Source organism: Micromys minutus (assembly GCF_963924665.1).
Source record: "Micromys minutus genome assembly, chromosome: 1".
Lineage (NCBI taxonomy): Eukaryota > Metazoa > Chordata > Mammalia > Rodentia > Muridae > Micromys > Micromys minutus.
Genome location: NC_137969.1, coordinates 15,978,865 through 15,998,793, shown reverse-complemented (window position 1 = coordinate 15,998,793; position 19,929 = coordinate 15,978,865). Strand labels below are relative to the sequence as shown.

Genomic DNA, 19,929 nt, shown 5'->3' with positions numbered 1-19,929 from the left:
TGACCTTGATAGAATTTAAAATAATTTTTATGATGTAAAAAATTTAAACTTTAAATTCTCCCAAACAATCCAGAGATATACATTAGGCTGTTTTTTTTTTTTTATCTATCTTGTATGTTAATGTTAACATACACATGACTTTAGATCACTGGAGGGCTCCAAAGTGTTGATAACTATTACAAATACACTTCTAGCATGTGTGGTAGGTACACTTAACACAAGAAGCATTAAAATTCCTACTACACTACACGAATTGAAAAGAACTCTAAAAGCGATGGGTCATTTTCTACAATCATGATTTACACCAGCAGACTGCAGTAACACTTCATGGTGAATGGTAGTATTAATTTAACCATTTAAAACATTTTTTCAGAGTAGAATGTAAAAATAGGTTGGTTACTTACATCACTCACATTAATAAACCTTTTAACTTCCCCTTTCCCTTGCTCAAAATCTCATGTGATAAAGGGATTAATGAAAAATATAAGACATTCCCAGCGAACTATATTAACAAGTATGATTCAAAGAATACTAAAAGACAAAGTACACATAATTTTTTTCACAAGTAAGAAATACACTCACATATATAGAAAGGATATGTGTATTATCTATCATTACCAACTGCTGGTAATCCTAGGTATGTATTTTCACTAAAGGATGATAGAGCAGAAGAGACTATGGCCCAGGTCTGTAGCTATCATGAGAGCAAATGGTGATTTATTTATTACTCTATGGAAGGATTACTCCTATCTAGACCATGTTGACCTTATAAATCCCATAATCATCTTACAACTACAATTGTTTTATATATGTGTCAAAAGCTTAATTTGTTATACAAAACATTTAAAATATATGATTTATAATTTTTTTACTCTAAAGGTAAATTTGTCAAGCCTCTTTAAGCCTTCAGAGCTCCGATCATGTTCATTTTCTGTAGGTCTAAGTAGCTAATTTCTCTACTACTAAATGAAGAACATAAACTAGCCTATACTAAGCATAATAATGTTAATTTACCCAACAACTAAGTACATACAATACATAAAATTCCTTCAGAAAAAAAATCAGTATTTAGCAAATACAGAACATTGATAATTATGTGATAAAGAATTTCTGTTGAAAATTTATAAAGAATATCTACACCAAGGATAGTAGGCAACTCAGTTAAATATGGCCCAGTAACTTAAGCAAACACTTTAAAAAGACAAGTGTCCAAATTTGCTCACAACATCCACACTCATGAGGATAGCAGCAGTGGGCATGGAGTAACAGGAAACCTCATGCTCCGCTAAGGAAACAAAAGCATCACCTTTGAGAGAATGGTCTAGCAGTTGTCAACTTACCTACTCTAACAAATAATAGTGCTCAACACTGCATGAGTTGCACTTTGGCTGGGCTACTTGTAGGAAAGACATAAAACCAAGTACAATGTTGTACTTAAAAACAAGGCCTATACTCAATTAAAAAATCTAGATGAAATGAATGGTTTTCTAGACAGATACCATATACCAAAATTAAATCAAGAGCAGGTCAATTATCTGAACAGGCCCATATCCTGCAAGAAATAGAAGTCATTAAAAACTTCCCAGCCAAAAAAAGCCCAGGGCCAGATGGATTTAGTTCAGAATTCTATCAGACCTTCAAACAAGACCTGATACCAATATTACTCAAACTAATTCATAAAATAGAAACAGAGGGAACATTACTTAATTCATTCTATAAAGCTACAATTACTCTGATACCTAAACCACACAAGGACCCAACCAAAAAAGAGAACTTCAGACCAATCTCACTTATGAGTATCAATGCAAAAATAATTCAATAAATTTCTTGCTCTCAGAATCCAAGAACACATCAAAACCATCATTTGCCATGATCAAGTAGGCTTCATCCCAGGGATGTAAGGTTAGTTTAATATATGAAAATCTATTAACATAATCCACTACATAAACAAGCTCAAAGGAAAAAAATCACATGATCATTTCTTTAGCTGCAGAAAAAGCATTTGACAGAACACAACATCCCTTCATGTTAAAAGTATTGGAGAAATCAGGAATTCAAGGTCCATACCTAAACATAATAAGAACAATTTACTGCAAACCAACAGCCAACATCAAACTAAATGGAGAGATACTTGAAGCAATCCCACTAAAATCAGGGACTAGACAAGATTGCCCACTCTCCCCATATCTACTCAATATAGTACGGAGTGCTGGCTAGAACAGTACGACAACAACAACAAAAGGTCAGGGGGATACAATTTGGCAAGAAAGAAACAAAGGTATCACTATCTGCAGATGATATGATAGTATACATAAGCAACCCCAAAATTCTGCCAGAGAATGTTTCCAGCTGATAAACAAGTTCAGCAGAGTGGCAGGATATAAAATTGACTCAAATAAATCAGTAGGCTTCCTTTATACAAACGATAAACAGGCTGAGAAAGAAATTAGGGAAACAACTCCCTTCACAACAGCCACAAATAATATAAAATATCTTGGGGTAACTCTAACCAAACAAGTGAAATATCTGTACAACAATAATTTCAAGCTTCTCAAGAAAAAAATCAGAGATCTCAGAAAATGGAGAAACCTCACATGCTCATGGATTGGCAGAATTAACATAGTAAAAATGTCCATCCTATCAAAGATGATCTTCAGATTCAATGCAATCCTCATCAAAATTCCAACACAATTCTTCAAAGACATGGAAAAAGCAATTCTCAAATTCATCTGGAAAGGCAAAACACCCAGAATAGCGAAAACAACCCTCAACAATAAAAGAACAGCTGGAGAATCGCCATCCTGACCTCAGGCTCTGCTACAGAGCAACAGTGATAAAAACTGCATGGTATTGGTACACAGACAGGTTGATCAATAGAACAGAACTAAAGACCCAGAAATAAAATCACACACTTACGCACACTTGACTTTAATGGAAGAGAAAGTGGGGAAGAGCCCTGAACTCATTGGCATAGGAGGGGATTTCCTAAATAGAACTCCAATGGCTCACGCTCTAAGATCAAGAATAAATAAATGGGGCCTCATGGAACTGAAAAACTTCTGTAAGGCAAAGGACATAGTCAATAAGATAAATTGGCAACCCCAAATCGACTGTCAGAAAAAAGTCATCACTAACCTCACATCCAATAAAGGGCTAATAACCAAAATATATAAAGAACTCAAGAAGCTAACCACCAAAATACCAAACAATCCAATCAGAAAAATGGGGTATAGAACTAAACCGAGAATTCTCAACAGAGGAATCTTAAATGGCTGAGAAGCACCTAAAGAAATGCTCAACGTACATAATGTTCAGAGAAATGAAAATCAAATGACTCTGAGATTCCACCTTACACCAACCAGAATGACGAAGATCAAAACCTCAGGTGACAACACACACTGGAGAGGATGTGGAGAAATAGGAACACTCCTCCGTTGTTGCTGGGATTGCAAACTGGTACACCACTCTGGAAATCAATTTGAAGCTTCCTTAGAAAATTGTAAACAAACCTACCTAAAGAGCCAGCAATGGCACTCTTAGAAATATACCCAAAAAATGCCCCACCAGGCCACAGGGACACATGTTACACTTCGTAACAGCTTTATTTATGACAGCCAGAAGCTGGAAACAACCCAGATGTCCCACAACAGAAGAATGGATACAGAAAATGTGGTTCATTTACACAATGAAATAGTATTCAGCCACTAAGAATAAGGACATCCTGAGTTTTGCAGGCAAATAGATGGAACTAAAAATATCACCCTGAATGAGGTAACTCAGACCCAAAAGAACATGCATGCAAGGCATGTTCTCGCCCACACACAAGTACAGAATACCCAAGATACAGTCCACAGAACTCAAAAAGGTCAACAAGCTGAAGGGCCCAAGTGAGAACACCTTAGTCCCAAGTGGGACAAAGAAGAAATCAACCATAAGGGGGGAGGGAGGAAGAGATCCTGGAGGGAAACGGGATGGGAACGGGGAACATGATTTGGCACTGGGTGGGGAAAAAGAATTGAAGCCCTGAAGGCCAGCACAAAGAATGCAAACAGGAGACCTCAGGGAGATAGAAGATTGGGAGGACCCTCCAGAATGTACCAGAGACTAGGGAGGTAAGAGGCCCTCAGGACTCAAAGGGTGGGAGGACCTTAGATGAAACGCCTACAGTGGGAAGAGGGAACTTGTAATGCTCATCTCCAGCAGAGAGACAGGGCTTCAAGTGAGGGTTGGGTTGCCATCCCACAGTCAAAACTCTGATCCACAACTGTTCCTGTCCGAAAGAACTGCGGGGATGGAAATGGAGGAGAGCCTAAGGAAAAGAGGTCCAGCAACAGGCCCAAAAGGGGATCCAGCCCAAAGGGAAGCCCCAAAGCCTGACACCATTACTGAGGCTATGGAGCACTAACAAAAAGAACCTATGATGACTGATCTCAAAAAGACCCAGCAAACAGCTGAAAAGAGTCAGATGCAGATATTTGAACCTAACCAATGGACTGAAGCTGCTGATCCCTGTGGTTCAATTAGAAAAAAGCTGGAAGAAACAGGGTGACCCTGTAAGAGGACCTGGACCCCTAAGATCTCAGACACTGGATGACCAACCAGGCAGCATAAACCAGCTGATAGGAGACCCCCAACATATATGTAGCAAAGGTCTGGGTTCACTCACAGAAGATGCACTCAACCCTCAAGAGATTGGAGTCTCCAGGGAGTTTATAGGTCTGGAGGGGTAGGTGAGGCGGGGACATCCTTCTGGAGATGGGGGTTGGGAGGGGGTATGGGATATGGACCAGGAGGGGAATAAAATGTAGAGTGTAATAAAAAAATCTAGAGTGTAAAAATAACATTAAAAAAATAAAAAATAAAAACAAAAAACCCAGGGTTAAGAATGTCTATTCTAAACAAGTTTAGTAACTACTACAGAAATTAAAATACTGTTCACATACTGCTCACAACAAACAAACAAAAAAGCAAAACAGCAAAACCCATGTGCACTGTTCGAGCGCTGCAGCAGCAGAAAGGATACAGTGATGTCTAATACTCAGTGATTTCTGTACTTATATTATACTCTTGTCTATGGAGTATCTGCCAATAACACGCTTCCAAACACTGCTTTCTGAACTTCCCATCTTCAATTCTGAATGATGTAAGACTCCAGTTAAAGGCAAACAATTACTAATAAGTGTTTTTAAAAAGAGCAAAGACAGAAAGCTATATCTTAACTAAAGTTTGTCAAGTATTTTTAAAAAGATCAAGGACAGAAAGCTATATCTTAACTAAAGCTTGCCTTTCATCTGTATGAATAAAGTTACTAAAAAAAAATCAAGCATTAAGGCTCTTTATGGTCATGATCTGTTACTTTTTAGTCCTAACTACTTAGAGGCTAAAGCAAGAGACTAAGCATTCAGAACCAGTGTGACACACATGAAAGACCCTTTTTCTTAACTTAAGGGGTTATCATCCTACCCCCTATAGCTCAGGGGCCAGAAACACTGGAAAGATTCTTCTTTTTATATTTAACATTTCCACTAATATTCATAGGACGTGCATGCGTGCGCATACTCACACACACGCACACACACACAATAGAACTTCTCAGTATCTTGTGACTACTATGATGCTAAGGATTTCCAGCACACTTACACTTGGTGGTGCAGAGCTTGTGATGGATGCAGGAATATGATTTTCCAAACTTTTATCAAACCTAGAGTTGATGGAAAACTATTGTTTTACCCTGAAATGATTTGGGGGTTTCTAAATGTAATTTGAGCCAGGAAAGACTCAACTTTTAACAATAGTTATTTCTGAAAGATAGAAAAGCAATCATATAGGTCTACTGTTATTGTTCATGTGGAAATGAATAATATCAGAAATAGTTGTTTATTTCTATCCTGGGGCAAAGTGGATTATGAACTAATGTTATTTAAATAAGTTAATAATTTTTAAAAGTTCAAAAAAGTGCAAAGTACATAATTATCAGTCTCAAATAACTCATGAAGACTCAAACTTAGATATTTGGTTTTATCTAATTACTGCTAAACAGCCTGTTTATATTAGATATATCATTAATATTTTCAAATTAATTTGTTTTTTCAATCTTTAAGATGAGTTGTTTAAAATGTATTTTAATTATAAACTAATGTACTTCAGTGTGAGGTTTAATAATCCCCAGGGAGAGTTACTCGTCAGAGCTTTCTGATTGTTGAGCTGTGCTGCCTAATATGAGCAGTATCCGTAGGCAACTGAATAAAAACTCAATTCTTTAATTTTTACTGTTTTAAGTGCTGACCAGAAAGCTGCTTCCAGGTTACTGTACTGAAAAACACAGACCATTTCAATCATGACAGAAAAATGCTATCTGGCTGGATGTTATGGTACATACCTAAAAATCCAGCAGGAGGAAATTGGAGACACACTGAATTCAAGAACCTGTCTTGTTAGATCATACTACTGTAGGGCACATATCCTATAGCTGTCCCTCACCTATCCCTTTGTTACTGGGCTGACAGTTGAGCTAGGATCCTCCTCATGCCAGGAGTTTTCTACCATTGTGCCCCATCACAGAGTTCAACTGATTACCATCAAAACCCTTAACATAAAATGTATTTATTGCCAGACCAGACTGTAAGTTTCATGTGAAAATACACATTACTAGACATTAAAAGATCATTACAATCATGGTCTCATGATGTCTGACTTTATATGGACCACTTTTTTCTTTTCTTTTCTCCCTTCCCACCCCAATCCCCCAGGCAGGGTTTCTCTGTGTAACAGAGCCCTGGCTGTCCTGCCTGCCTCCGCCTCCAGAGTGCTGGGATTAAAGTTGTGCTCCACCACAAGTGGCTGTATGGATCATTTTTCAAAAAGGTCCTCAACAGACTGGAGTGTGTATTCTCAGGTGAGCAAAATACCTATCGCTAAGGAGAAACGACCTGCACTTTGATTTTGTGGTGTCATAATTTCGGTGACCCATAATTTCTTTGGATTATAGCTTATCTCTGTAGAATTCATTTTACTATACGGAAAAGTTACTATATTTTTAAATTTCTCTATGTTTTCCAGTTAATACTGAGAGTAAAAAAAATATGCTACAAGGAAAAAATTAAGTATCTCTTTACTCTGGTGAGGTAAAGGACATTCTAGGCACTAGTTGCAAATTTAAAAATGCAGTCTCTAATTAGTAAGACATGATATAAAGCCAGTAATGGCAATTTAACTGTAATCACAGCATCTGAGAGGCTAAAGTAGGAGTTCACGGCTATTTTAGGCCATAAAGTAAATTCCAGGACAGTCTGGGCTAGTAAGACTCTTATCTCCAACAAAACTATGACAGACATAATACAGAGTATATTTAGCAAACAATTTGGTTTTTGATCCTTTGTAACTCTCCTATATTTAGTTTTCACTTAAATAATACTAATGCTTATTTGATAGAGTAGGCAGGTCTAGTAAAGCTGAACCTTGTTTTACCATACTGAACTGAGCCCTTACTACAAGAAGAGTCCTGCAGTACCAGTCTTCTAGAACTTTCTGTCTTACATATAATCTAACACTTAATAAACTGTGCCATTAAATGCTAATTCTATAGCTGGCCACAAAACTCATGTGATAAAAATGAGCTACCAAGTATGATTGTATTGATCCCATTTATCTCAATGTAACTTCCAATGGTGTTCACTTAGAGCACTGCAAAGTGGTGGCAGAACTCAGCCCAAGAGGAGTGGCGTAGAGTCCTTTCTGCTGGCATGGCTGCCATAAAGAAACTGAAGACACAAAGTGAGCTGGGCAGTGAGGAAGCTTTATTCCCAGCACCAGAGGTGGGTCCGACAGCATGGTCTGCAGGGTGAGTTCCACGACACACAGGACAAAAGAGAGAAAGAAACCCTGTCTTAAAACAGAAACAAAAGCTAAAAACCCAATTGCTGAGATCTAGGACATCTACAAGATGTTTATACACATAAAACACCTGAATACATGTGTATATACATATATGCACATAATTTAAAATATAATCTAAAAAATAAGAAAGTTAAAAAAGAAAAGAAAAGAAAACCAAACAAACAAACTGACCAAGGGTTAGGGATACAGCTCATTGGTAGATTGCCTGCCTAGCATAGGTAGGGCCTTGGGCTTGTATCCTAGCACTACCAAAACAAAATATAATGAAACCATGGGTTAATAGTCATACTATATATAGGTACTAAATACTTTACTTCTTTAAATAAAACAAAGCACGAATACCATTAAATGCCTAGAGAAATTTAGATAACTGAACATAATTTATTTTATTAAAAACTCATTCATTCAAAAAATTTTTTTCAGAAGAAGCTTTAATTAGGGAGGAGGAAAAAAAAACCTAATACAAAAAGAAGGGGAAAGTAAAATGACAGTAAATGTCACAATGACAGAAATGACAGAAAAAGAAAATTACAAGAACTCACAAATATGTGAGTTTATACATGATCCTTGTGTCTGTGTACAGACATGCATACACAGTTTAAATGAGCGTTTGCATCTGGACTGACAGTGCTCTTCGTGAGGTTCAGATTAAGCCCCTTTGGGTTGTTGGGCAGGGCTATCTAAAAGAATCAAAAACCAAAGACTACTGCTGTTGTCCACTGTTGCCTCCAAACGGCTGAAGTGTGTTCCTATTGCTGAGTACACTCTGGACACAAGTTAATGCTAACCTGAAAGCCTCCTGCCTGGGGACTAGCATTGCTGGTATCAGAATTTGTCTGGCTGCTGTGTTAGGAGCTGTGCCTCGTTTTCCTATACAGAACTTGAAAGCTCAAGTTGCTTCAGCCTACCATGAAGGACTGAAATCTAAAACAGTGAATCAAATAAGCCTTCTCTCAAGTACTTCTGTCACTGAAATGAGAAAAGTAACAGGCATAAAAAGGCTTTAATGTTCAATCTTACTGGATGACATTATTAACCCAAATATTAAGTTTATATTTATCATTAACATAATTCTGAAAATACTGTTAGAAACACAATAAATAAGTTCAAATAGAGTATTAAAGTCTTACTTTACATTTCAATAAGATGATCAATAAAAACCTGTTGTTCTCAGTAAGTGGCAAAGTATCAATATTACTGCTGTCAATATTCAGAATACTTAAAAATAATCAAATTAAGGAAAATTTCAGAAAACAAAAGCTTTATCAAAATCTTAGTTGCTACTCTAAAGAACATGTATTTTCTGTCTTTAAAAACACATTTATTGTCTATTATCTCAAAGTATAGTTAATTATATTCTTTCAAAAGTGACAAACTAATTAGCTAACAAAGTCAATACCATTAAAAGGTATTATTTCCTGTCCTCATTTTGGTTAAACCATACTGAAAATTTATAAAATGGTTCTATTGAAGAAAAATACTAAAACAAAAATTCTAACAATAAAACCCTAGGTAAATTCAGAAAATGATGATATATTACACACAGAAAGAAATGACCAAGGATAAGACCTGATACAAGGCAAAAGTGCTATACTAATAAGATTTTTTTCATTTAAAATCTCCACAGTTTTCAAGACCTTGAAGAAAACTAAGAAATTCCCAAACTGAGAGGTCACTAAATATTCAGCAACACTCACCCAACTATTGGTAGGAAACCTCTTGGAGACCCAGATGCTTGAATCAGATGAAATAGTATCAAGTTTTTTTACTGAGTACTCTTTTTTAAAAGCAATGGAGAATAGGCTAAAACTCCATACTATAAAAAAAACTGACAGTTATTCATACTGACAATTTTACTTCCTACCAGTACAAACGTCTCAAAAGGAAAAAATAGTGCAATCTGAAGTAAGCAAAATTATACTGCATGTGTGTTAACTTTCTCAGTGATTCAGGTCTAACATTTAAGAATTGTACACACACTGGCAGAACAACTTCTCTAAATGAGCACAGTATAAATCTTCTAAGAAAATAATATTTTAACATTAGCTCTTTAAGACCTGTGAAGAAATACACTATTCAAAGATAATAAGAACTCTCCAACACTATTCCAGTAACACATGGGGAAAGACTTTTATTTTCATTTTGGTTACTTTAATTTTTTAAAAATACAGTTCTTGAAAAAGATATCCCAGAAGAAACTGAAGAAGCAAAAGCTCATGGCACGGGAATAAATTCAGCATAAAATAAATGAAGTTAAAGTAAAAAAAGAAAATACAGTTCTTTAGGTCTTTTAATTATGCTAGTGATTTTTGTAATAAGGATTCTCCTAATAGAACACAAAGAACTTCAAAAATTAACTAAGTGAAAGATTCAAAAGTGAACAGTACTTTTAATATTACTGTTTTATGTTGTTAAAATATGAAGTTTTCAATTTAGTAGAAAATATATGCTAGAACCTAAATATCAAGAGCAGTGGAATAGAATCAATACCAAGCTAAGAAGAATACAGAAGTGCTTTCTCAATCTCTACAAGTTGAAGATAAAGAAGGTAACCACACTCCACCCAAACCTGTATGTTCCTTCCTCTAAACTTCTATCTAGGGGTTTAGGACAGACAACCTACATGGTTAGGTACAAAAGCCAAAGACTATGATCTTCCCAAGCAGTTTATATATAAAAAACTACTTTTCCTTATGGATATATAACAAGTGGAGGAATAAGACCCATTTGGTTGAAAGGCGCTGGAGAGAGACGAATAAGGAACAGACTTCATAATGTCAAGCATGCATACTCAAGCTGACAAATACTAGTGTGGTACCCCAGCTGGAAAATGATGTAAGAGAGACATTGTTAGGGATAGGCCTGTAATATAACCTATCTATAACTTTATTGTCCAACACTCTTTACAGACTTAAGAATAAAGCCAAAATAATAAAAGTGAGAAGCACAAAAATATTTTGAGAGGTACCCATGAAGGAGAACAGGAAGCTAAAAACAAATGGTTAGCACTAGAGAGCTGATAATCTAGTAAGACAAAGAAGGAAGTAGTTAACAATAAAGTAGGGACTGACATAAAAAAAAAATCTCCCATGAGAAAAGTCTAAACATTGCAAAACTTAAATGACAAAGCATGCCAGTATTACCTTTCTTTCGAAAGAGTGCATTTAGGTAATTTTCTGCTTGGCATTCAATCTTATCAGTGTGGGACTGGCCCTGAGATGATAGTTCCTCTGTTGGCGTTGACTGTGAAGAATCAAGAGATGGTATACAATCCTAAAATTATAAGAAAGTAACATACCTAGTTACTTTTTAGTTAAATCTAAGTCTAATTAATATGTAAAAATTGTTTTAATGTTTAATTGCTCTGCCTTTCATAAAATCTCAAATTATAACAAAAGAATATAAAAGTTGCGATAGGATTCAGGGGAATAATATACTTCTAATAGAGGACCAAAATACCCTTATTCCTTACCAAAGTTTGGTAAAATCTGTGTGTATCTGGGGTTGGGAGTGAGGGTGGGCAGGCACTGCTGAGAAGTTTACTATATGCATACAATGGAGTTTAGCAAAGCTGGGGAGCTTAAAAGGTTTTCAAATTCTTCTTAGCTCTGCTCACTAAAACAGATTAGGAATCAGAATTTCTTACCACACAAGAAGTGCTGGTTACACACATCTATGTCCTTTAAGACAGTAGGCACGTATTTCATCATTAACACGGGGAATATTTCTGACAGCCAAAAACTTTAAAAGTAGTGAAAGGGTTATAAACATATGACTGCTAAGAAACAAGACTGCAATGTGTTCTTATATAAAGCTAGGTCTCCACGCTCACCCTGGATACATAAATACCAACCTGACATTAAAGTAAAGCTCAAGAATCAGAAAGTAGTAAGAAATAAATATGGAAGAAAACCAAACCAAAAACAAACAGGAAAGATAGAAGGGAAGAAAAAGAAAAAAAAGTTTCTTTAAAAAAAAAAAACTAAATTAAATGTTGGACATACTCCATTCAACAAAATGAACTATTTAAATTTTCACTGAGTCACAAATTATCAGAACAACTTAAGTTAAAAAAAAGAACTCTGTTACAATTGTATTATTATTTTAAAAATAACTTCATGGCACTAACACTTACACTGACTGCTTCTCTCTGTAGATTACAAAATGAACATTTTTCATCCATAGACCAGTCAGTCAGCTCTTCTGGTTCACAGTCTTTAAAAGAAGGAAAATATTCATTAAATATACTAACTTTATTAAAACCAGCAAAATCACCATCTTCCACAGCAATGGCAAAGAAAAAAAATGAAAAAACAAAATAAAACCTAACTAGTAACAATAATGGGAGAAAGTCTACCTTTCAAGTTAACCTCTTGATATATATATACACCCCACAAAAAACAGAATAGGCCATATGGAGACAAAATATCAAGAATTATGAGCTGGTAATAGGTTAAAATTTTCTAACAATATAGTTCTAAGTATCATCTAATCACTTCAAAGATTTAATGATTACTAATCATTATTTTTTAATTTTCATTATCACAGTGAGACCAAAGGGATAGATATGAGAAAAGACAGGAATAAATTTTGCACAATATGAAAGAAAATATAGAGAAACAGAAGAAAGGACCAAAGGTATTGAGAATACTCAAACTTGGGAAAATAGAATTATTTCTACAAAACCAAGGAACAATCCAATTTGTAAATCAAAATTAAGGTCAGACCCTTTTTATTTCTAACAGCTTGATTACAAAAAAAAAAGATGGAGTAAACAAAACAGGTTTTGTCATCCAATACAAATCATGTAGAGACTAGTGTTGCTCAGTCTTGGTCAGAGAAACTCCTGTTTACAGTGTGGACAGTTAATACAGAGATTCATAAGTGGGCAAAAAGTGTTGAAAACAAATGACGGTCGAATGCTCAGCCCTATAGGATATCTCTATCCCATTCTACACTCTGAGACTCAGGGACATCTTGGAAGAGGAAACAGAATTAAGAGCTGGATCACGAAGAGAAGTGTTGTTTTCTGGACCTGAGACAACTGTTGGGCCTATGAGCTCAGAGGCAGTGGTTACCTGCACAAGACAGGACTCATCCACATTCTATGATAAATGCAGAGGGGCTTATTAGGCCCTATTCTTCCATGAAGAGCTAAAGGCACTTAGTGGGTGCTGGCTGAGGGGAAGTCCTTTCCACTTTGCTCAAATAAATAACTCAAGACTTGGGCAGACTTGGGAGGGTTAAGTGAGGATAAAATGGGCAGGAGTAATAGAATCAAGACATCATGTACATCTATGATATATGACCTATGGGACACATTTAAACAAAACATTTAAAATGGATTTTTTTTTCTGAATGATATTCCTTAGAGTCTACCAGTTCTAATATACTGAAAAAGTTTCTGGAACACAAAAACACCTGTCTGCTAAGGACATGTTAAGAAGGCATGGCGACACTGTCCTTTACATGTAGTAGATAGAGTGAATTTTTAAATCATTGATAACAGAAGGTCCTTCCAATTTTTCCCTAAATAAATCTGCACGCACAACTTTACATGCAAAACTTTTACTATCTTAGACAACTACACAATGGCTAATAGGAAAACCATCAGTGTGCTACAAAAATTCTTTTAAAAGGCTCAATAGAGCTAAAGATGTATCTCTTCTAAGTTATACAGAAAATAAAAGTGTCCTGTCCCTGGTATAATGAACAATCTTATTAGGGTCACTCTTAGAGTTCCCTTCTACATTACTCCAAACACAGAGTGGAGGATCATAAAAATGTACAGAAAGATCTTGTCAGTAGCACAGAAATAGTATTAATACTTACATACATTTGCAAAGAGCAGTAAATGGGAACATAAGACCCAGTACAGAGTAATGTAAAGATATCTGAAGACTGGAGATCTGGACTGGAAACACATTTACTAGCTGTGACTTTTCAGGACACAGAGTTTTGTTTCAATCACCTTATGCATGTAATATGGATTATATTACCTAATTTACAGACAGAGAAAAATGTTACAAAACCTAACTCCATATAACAGAATTACCAAATGATGTGTTTTTCTAAATTCATATACCAAACATGTATTGATAACATTATTTTATAGAAAATTAAATGCCTGCTTAAGACTACATGCTCATTATTCTACAGACAACCTCACATACAAAAACTGTCAAAAATCTAACAATTAAAAACAGTTCCTTCCTGGGCTTGAGAGATATCTCACAGGGTAAAAAGACACATCTCACAACTCATGTTTGATCCCCAGAAGCCACATTTAAAAAGTCAACATACAATAAGGACACATGCACCACAATGTTCATAGCAGCCCTATTTATAATAGCCAGAAGCTGGAAAGAATCCAGATGTCTTTCAGTAGATAAATGGATACAAAAATTGTGGTACATTTACACAATGGAGTACTACTCAGCTATCAGAAACAATGACTTTATGAAATTCTTAGGAAAATGGATGTATCTAGAAAATATCATCCTGAGTGTGATAACCCAGTCACAAAAGAACAGACATAATATGCAGTCACTGATAATTGGATACTAACTCCAGAAAGCTCTGAATACCCAAGAAACAACTCACAGGCCATATGAAGCTCAAAAAAAAAAAGGTCAAAAAGTCAAAGCCTCAGTCCTTCTTAGAAAAAAAAGTGTATAGCAACCTCTCAGAATGTGGTAGGTACACCTGGACCTTAAATCATTAATAATTCAAGAGCTAAGAATATAGCCTTGTGGCAATTTTTTGGTATTCAAAAATCATTATGTTTAATCTATACACACCAAGAAAACTCTGTTTCCATGTTATGTTCTGTTCTACATGTACTTTAAACTTATGGTAACTAGTAAGATTTCAAAGCATACTATCAAACCTCTAAAAGAATTAAGTACTGACAAAAACATTCATATAGTGTTATGCCAAAATGCCTTTAAAAATCTGTATATGTTTTTCTTTTTTAAAAAAAATAAAGTTGAAAGAAAACAAACAAACAAAAAAATAAGTTCATTCCTCTATCATACTAAGACATTCTAAACCACAGCCATTATCACACTGGGCATGATACAGATATTGATGGTTTGATTAGTAGTTATATTACCAAAATTCAGCACTCTCAAATATTAAGCAAACATATACTGAATAAAATAATAAATTCTATGGTTCATGAAATATTGGTGAATTCAAAGCCAGCCTTGTCTTCCTTGCAAGTATGCATCTTATATTCAAAATAAAATGTTTGATTCTTGAAAAAAAAAGTCAATGTGGTGGCATGAAAGTGTAATCTTACCACTCCTACAGGAAGATGAGAGGTAGAGGCAGGAGAGCCATTTGAAAGCTTGTGGCAAGCTAGTCTGGAGTATGATGTACAGCAGTACAAACAAGAGACTGTTTCAAAAAGGTAAAGAATTAACACTCCTGAAAGTTATCCTTTTCTCGACTGTACACACACACATACACACACACACAAAGTTGTGCTTGCTTGATTTATTTATTTATTTTTGGTTCTGGTTTTGTGTTTATTTTGGTTTTTTGTTTTGTTTGCTTAGTTTTTTTTTTTTTCTCATGAAGCCGAGGGAGAATCTGGGAAAAGTTGGGAGAGGGAAAGAGTATGACCACAATACATTGTATTTAAAAAAAAAAAAAAAAAAAAAAAAAAAAAATCAGCTCTTTCTTGACTCCAACGTCGCGGTAGCGGCATCGGCGTCCGCGGGTTAGCCAACATGCAGCTCTTTGATCGCGCCCAGAAACTACACACCCTTGAGGTGACCAGCCAGGAGACGGTCGCCCAGATCAAGGCTCAGGTGGCCTCACTGGAAGGCATTGCCCCCGAAGATCAAGTCGTGCTTCTGGCAGGCTCGCCGCTCGAGGATGAGGCCACCCTAGGCCAGTGCGGTGTAGAGGCCCTGACCGCTCTGGAAGTAGCTGGCAGCATGCTGGGAGGCAAAGTTCATGGTTCCCTGGCTCGTGCTGGAAAAGTGAGAGGTCAGACTCCCAAGGTGGCCAAACAGGAAAAGAAGAAGAAGAAGAAGACAGGCCAAGAGGCGAATGCAGTACAACCGACGTTTTGTCAATGTTGTGTCCACTTTTGGCAAGAAGAAGGGCCCCAATGCTAATTCCTAAGTCTGTTGTGACCCTGCCACACTAATAAAGCCATTTTGCCCAGAAAAAAAAAAAAAAAAAATCAAAGAACTAAAGTACCAAGGGGGAAAAATTTCATCTACAAACTGCACTACTGGAAGATAGTGATTGCAACATTTGCTACATATCCTCCCAACTTGTAGTATAGGCCTTTTTAAAAATTAACACCAACTGGTACTTTGAAGAGATAATATAATCCATAAATCTCTAATTAGAAAAAAAAGGAAAAAAAAAAAAAAAACAAGTATCAGAACAAATGTCATTCCTTAATAAGTTAGAGACATTAGAAGAATAAAGTAATACTACAAATGACATTATGTCGAGAAATTTGATAACCTGAGGGAAATGATCAACTCTAACAGCAAGGCAACCAAAGCTCAGGCAAGAACAACAGATAACCTCAGGGTGGCTGGAGCTATTAAAAATAGACGAAGAAATAAACACCTACTAGAAAACACCAGCCCATATGGTTCTCTACCATTCATTCCAGAAAACTGAAACAAAAGAAATACTTCCTCATTATGGTTCTATCACTACCCAAATACCAAGATCAATCCAAACACATCCCACCCAGAAGATACAAATATTCAAATATGTGTGTGACAAAGTAGTCAATATCAAATGTCATTAGGGATCTACATACTGAGCAAACAAGATACCAGTACAGACCTATTAGAACAGAAAAAACCCAAACGCAGGTATCAAAGGCTAGTTAGTAGGACTAGAAACACTAAGGGGACAGCAAGGGCATTCACTGCTGGCAGGAATTTGAGTTAGACCAGCCACTTTTTTAAAAAAAGGCTAGCAGTTTCTAAAATACACAAACATAGTCTTCCCAATGATCTACCAATGATGTTGTTAGTCATTTATGCTAATTACAGAAAACTGAAAACTTTTATCCCCAAACCTATAAATATTTAGAGAATCCTTATTTAAAGTTGCCAAATTTTCAAAGTGATCAAAATATGCTTCAGTAAGTAAACATATAAGCAAACACTAGGCAGCTTCTCACTAGGCAAAAATATTAAGAGACACATAAAAAAATACTACTGAGCCACAAAAAAAGATCCACAAATGCATACTGTTAACTACATACAAACCCAATCTAACTATGTGACATTTTGAGAAGAGCCAAACCTGAGAGACAGTTAAAATGTAGAATGTTTCCTACAGGTTGGGAGAAGGAAGGCGAAGGAAAGGTCGAGTAGAGGAGACAGAGAGGACAGTGGCAGCATTGTGTACTGCAATGGTAGCGACAGCATGCAGGAACCTAATGTGTGTAACAAACAATTTCTAGAGGAATGTAAGTATTTATGCAAATATGTATACAAAACAGATCAGGCTACAAGTCTCATCATTCCACTTGGGTTAGCAGAAAACAATCAAGTTTAACACTAATTACAAATATGACCCTAAAAGGGAAGCTGATAAGAAATGAAGGTTGAGGAATACACCACAGTTTTGATTTCTAAGTTTAAAGACCCCAAAGACCTTAAAACATCAGATAATAATACATCTGGCATCAACAAGAGGTGCTTTGAAAGCCGGATAGGAAACAATGGAATTCCTCTGTATACCTGTGTTAAGACCCATCCCCATACCAGGATTACTTAAAAGAATATAAAGACCTGACATAAAATGAGAATAAGTTTGAAAACACCAATAAAATAAAATTTCCTTTATGGTTCTAAAATTCTATAAAATTACATGTAAAGTTCATCTAATAAGAACTAGACTAGGCAATATGATCAATAGCAATAAAAAATTCAAAATGATTTTAATTTACTTAGCTATAAACTTGTCTCTAATCAAGAGTCTTTGCAAGAAAACTACAAAATGATCCCTCAAAAATATTTTTGTATTTTAAATTATTTATTTTCAGCAGAGAAAATATATAAAATCATTCTTAATCTACAATCTAAAAAATAATTACCATTTTGGTATCTCTTCTTCATAGTACATTTTCAATAAAATACTTTTATATCCTATTGTTGAAAATTCAACACACTTTGGTTTTAAGACATACAGAAATCAAGTTGGAACTGACCCAAAACTTCCCTTTCTGCTGGCTGGTTTTCAGAGTGCTGGAAAGTACTTTAAGGGCACTAGGAAGGAAAAGCTGTCAACCGCATTACTAGCAAACTTGACAGCTACAATACTGACCCACCAGGCAAGATATATCTACAGATTCAGAACTGGCACAAGTGTGTTGTCTGGGTAACCAGCTACCTTTTAATTGGATTTCAAAGTCTTCTTGAAAGAGGGAATTTGTGTCTGCTACTGTAAACTTAAAAGGTCCTAGGTCCTACAGAGGAACCTATTACTCTTGTCTTGTTACAGGTACATCTTGTCAAATTGCCTTCAAAATACTTGCTTTTACATAAACAGATTTGTACTGTCCTCAATTTGGCCAAGGAAGCTTTACTCTACACCTTAATTCAGTGGTCAGAAGTTAAAGTGTTGGAGTGACTACTGGGTGCTCAGCCCTAAATGAGACATCTATATCAACTCCCCTCCACTGAGGCTAAGGAACATCACGAAGATGGGGTGGAAAGAGTTGTAGGACAGAGAATGGGGAAGAGTGCTGTGAAATACTGTCTTTTGTGCATGCGTGGCTACTGTACTCAGAAACAGCAGCTAGTTACTACACAGTAAGCTACAAGGATGAGCCAAGAAAGTTTCTTCCTTAAATTGCTTTTGTCGAAGGAATAGGAAATAAAACACATACATACCACATTAACAACAATTTTATTTTTCAACTCAATAATCCACTTATGTTGTTAATTTAGTCAACATAACTCTTAATAACTAAATACATTTCAATTACTAACACAAAATTATTCAACAGCCCATTATTGTAGCAAAAATGGAAACTATCCTTAAAAACCTGTAACAAACAGCCCTGTATATATATATATATATATATATATATATATATATATATATATATATATATATATATATATAAATAAATAAAATCGCCTGCAAATCTATTTTCTGGAAATCCCTTAAAAAGTTATTACTGTATAAATACTATCTTTTAAACTTTTAACACTAATAAACTCAGGAATGTTGTGCTGATAATATACAGGGTCCCCCCCCAAAGTATACTAACTTAATCTTGATAAACACAAGGTTTTATCATTAAAAATAAGTCTTTACAATTTGATAATAAATTTTTGTTCTTTAGAATAATTCAAAACAAAATATGATGATTATTCCTTAAACATTTATAAGCATGTTGTAACAGCTGATTATAATCAAATACAGAAATAATACAGGTACTCAATTTCCAAAAATCATATGGGAGAAAGGTAGTGGAAATTCCTGAATATAAGCAAAGTATAATGCATAACACAATGCATAAAAGTGACATTATAAAAGACAGTATGTTATATGTTAATCTAAAGGAGGTAGGCTGGGGAGGTGGCTCACAACACAAGGCATGAGGAGCTCAGGCTGAATCTTCAGAACCTACAGAAAGTTGAGTGTCTGTGATTTCAGTATACCTACAATGAGACGGGAGGCAGAGACAAGAGGATCCTCTGAAGCTCATGGTGCAGCCAGCTTAGCTAACGCAGCAGCAGACAACAAAGAGATCCAATCTCAAAAGTGAAAAAGGGAATTTTTACCTCAAATTATCCTCTCACCTCCCCATGTATGTAGTGGCATATGTGATTTACTCCCAGGTACCCTTAAACAGACAAATGGAAATTATTAAAAAGAAACATTAAGGGAACCTTACAAATTATCATAATTTTTGGCACATGTGGGAAAAAGTTTATCAGTTTGAATTCAAGATAGCAATGTTGCTATGATATAAACAATTAGGATATCCCTTGGACACTGCTGTTCAAATGAAGATCAAACATAATCAGT

At 35.5% G+C, this 19,929-nt stretch overlaps 1 protein-coding gene and 1 pseudogene across 4 annotated transcripts in view; one reads left to right on the top strand and one right to left on the bottom strand.

Moving 5' to 3' along the window:
* LCORL (ligand dependent nuclear receptor corepressor like) overlaps positions 1–19,929 on the bottom strand; it is a gene marked incomplete at both ends in the record, with an annotated part of 150,177 nt that overhangs the window by 61,811 nt on the left and 68,437 nt on the right. For all 3 annotated transcript variants that reach the window (XM_080925225.1, XM_080925224.1, XM_080925226.1), the window contains 2 exons: positions 11,040–11,169; positions 12,032–12,111. In XM_080925225.1, the coding sequence (XP_080781351.1) occupies positions 11,040–11,169; positions 12,032–12,111 (210 nt within the window). The remainder of the gene's footprint in view (positions 1–11,039; positions 11,170–12,031; positions 12,112–19,929) is intronic.
* On the top strand, positions 15,632–16,032 carry LOC308416523 (ubiquitin-like FUBI-ribosomal protein eS30 fusion protein; annotated as a pseudogene). The gene has a single exon. The product of its transcript is annotated as a ubiquitin-like FUBI-ribosomal protein eS30 fusion protein (transcript).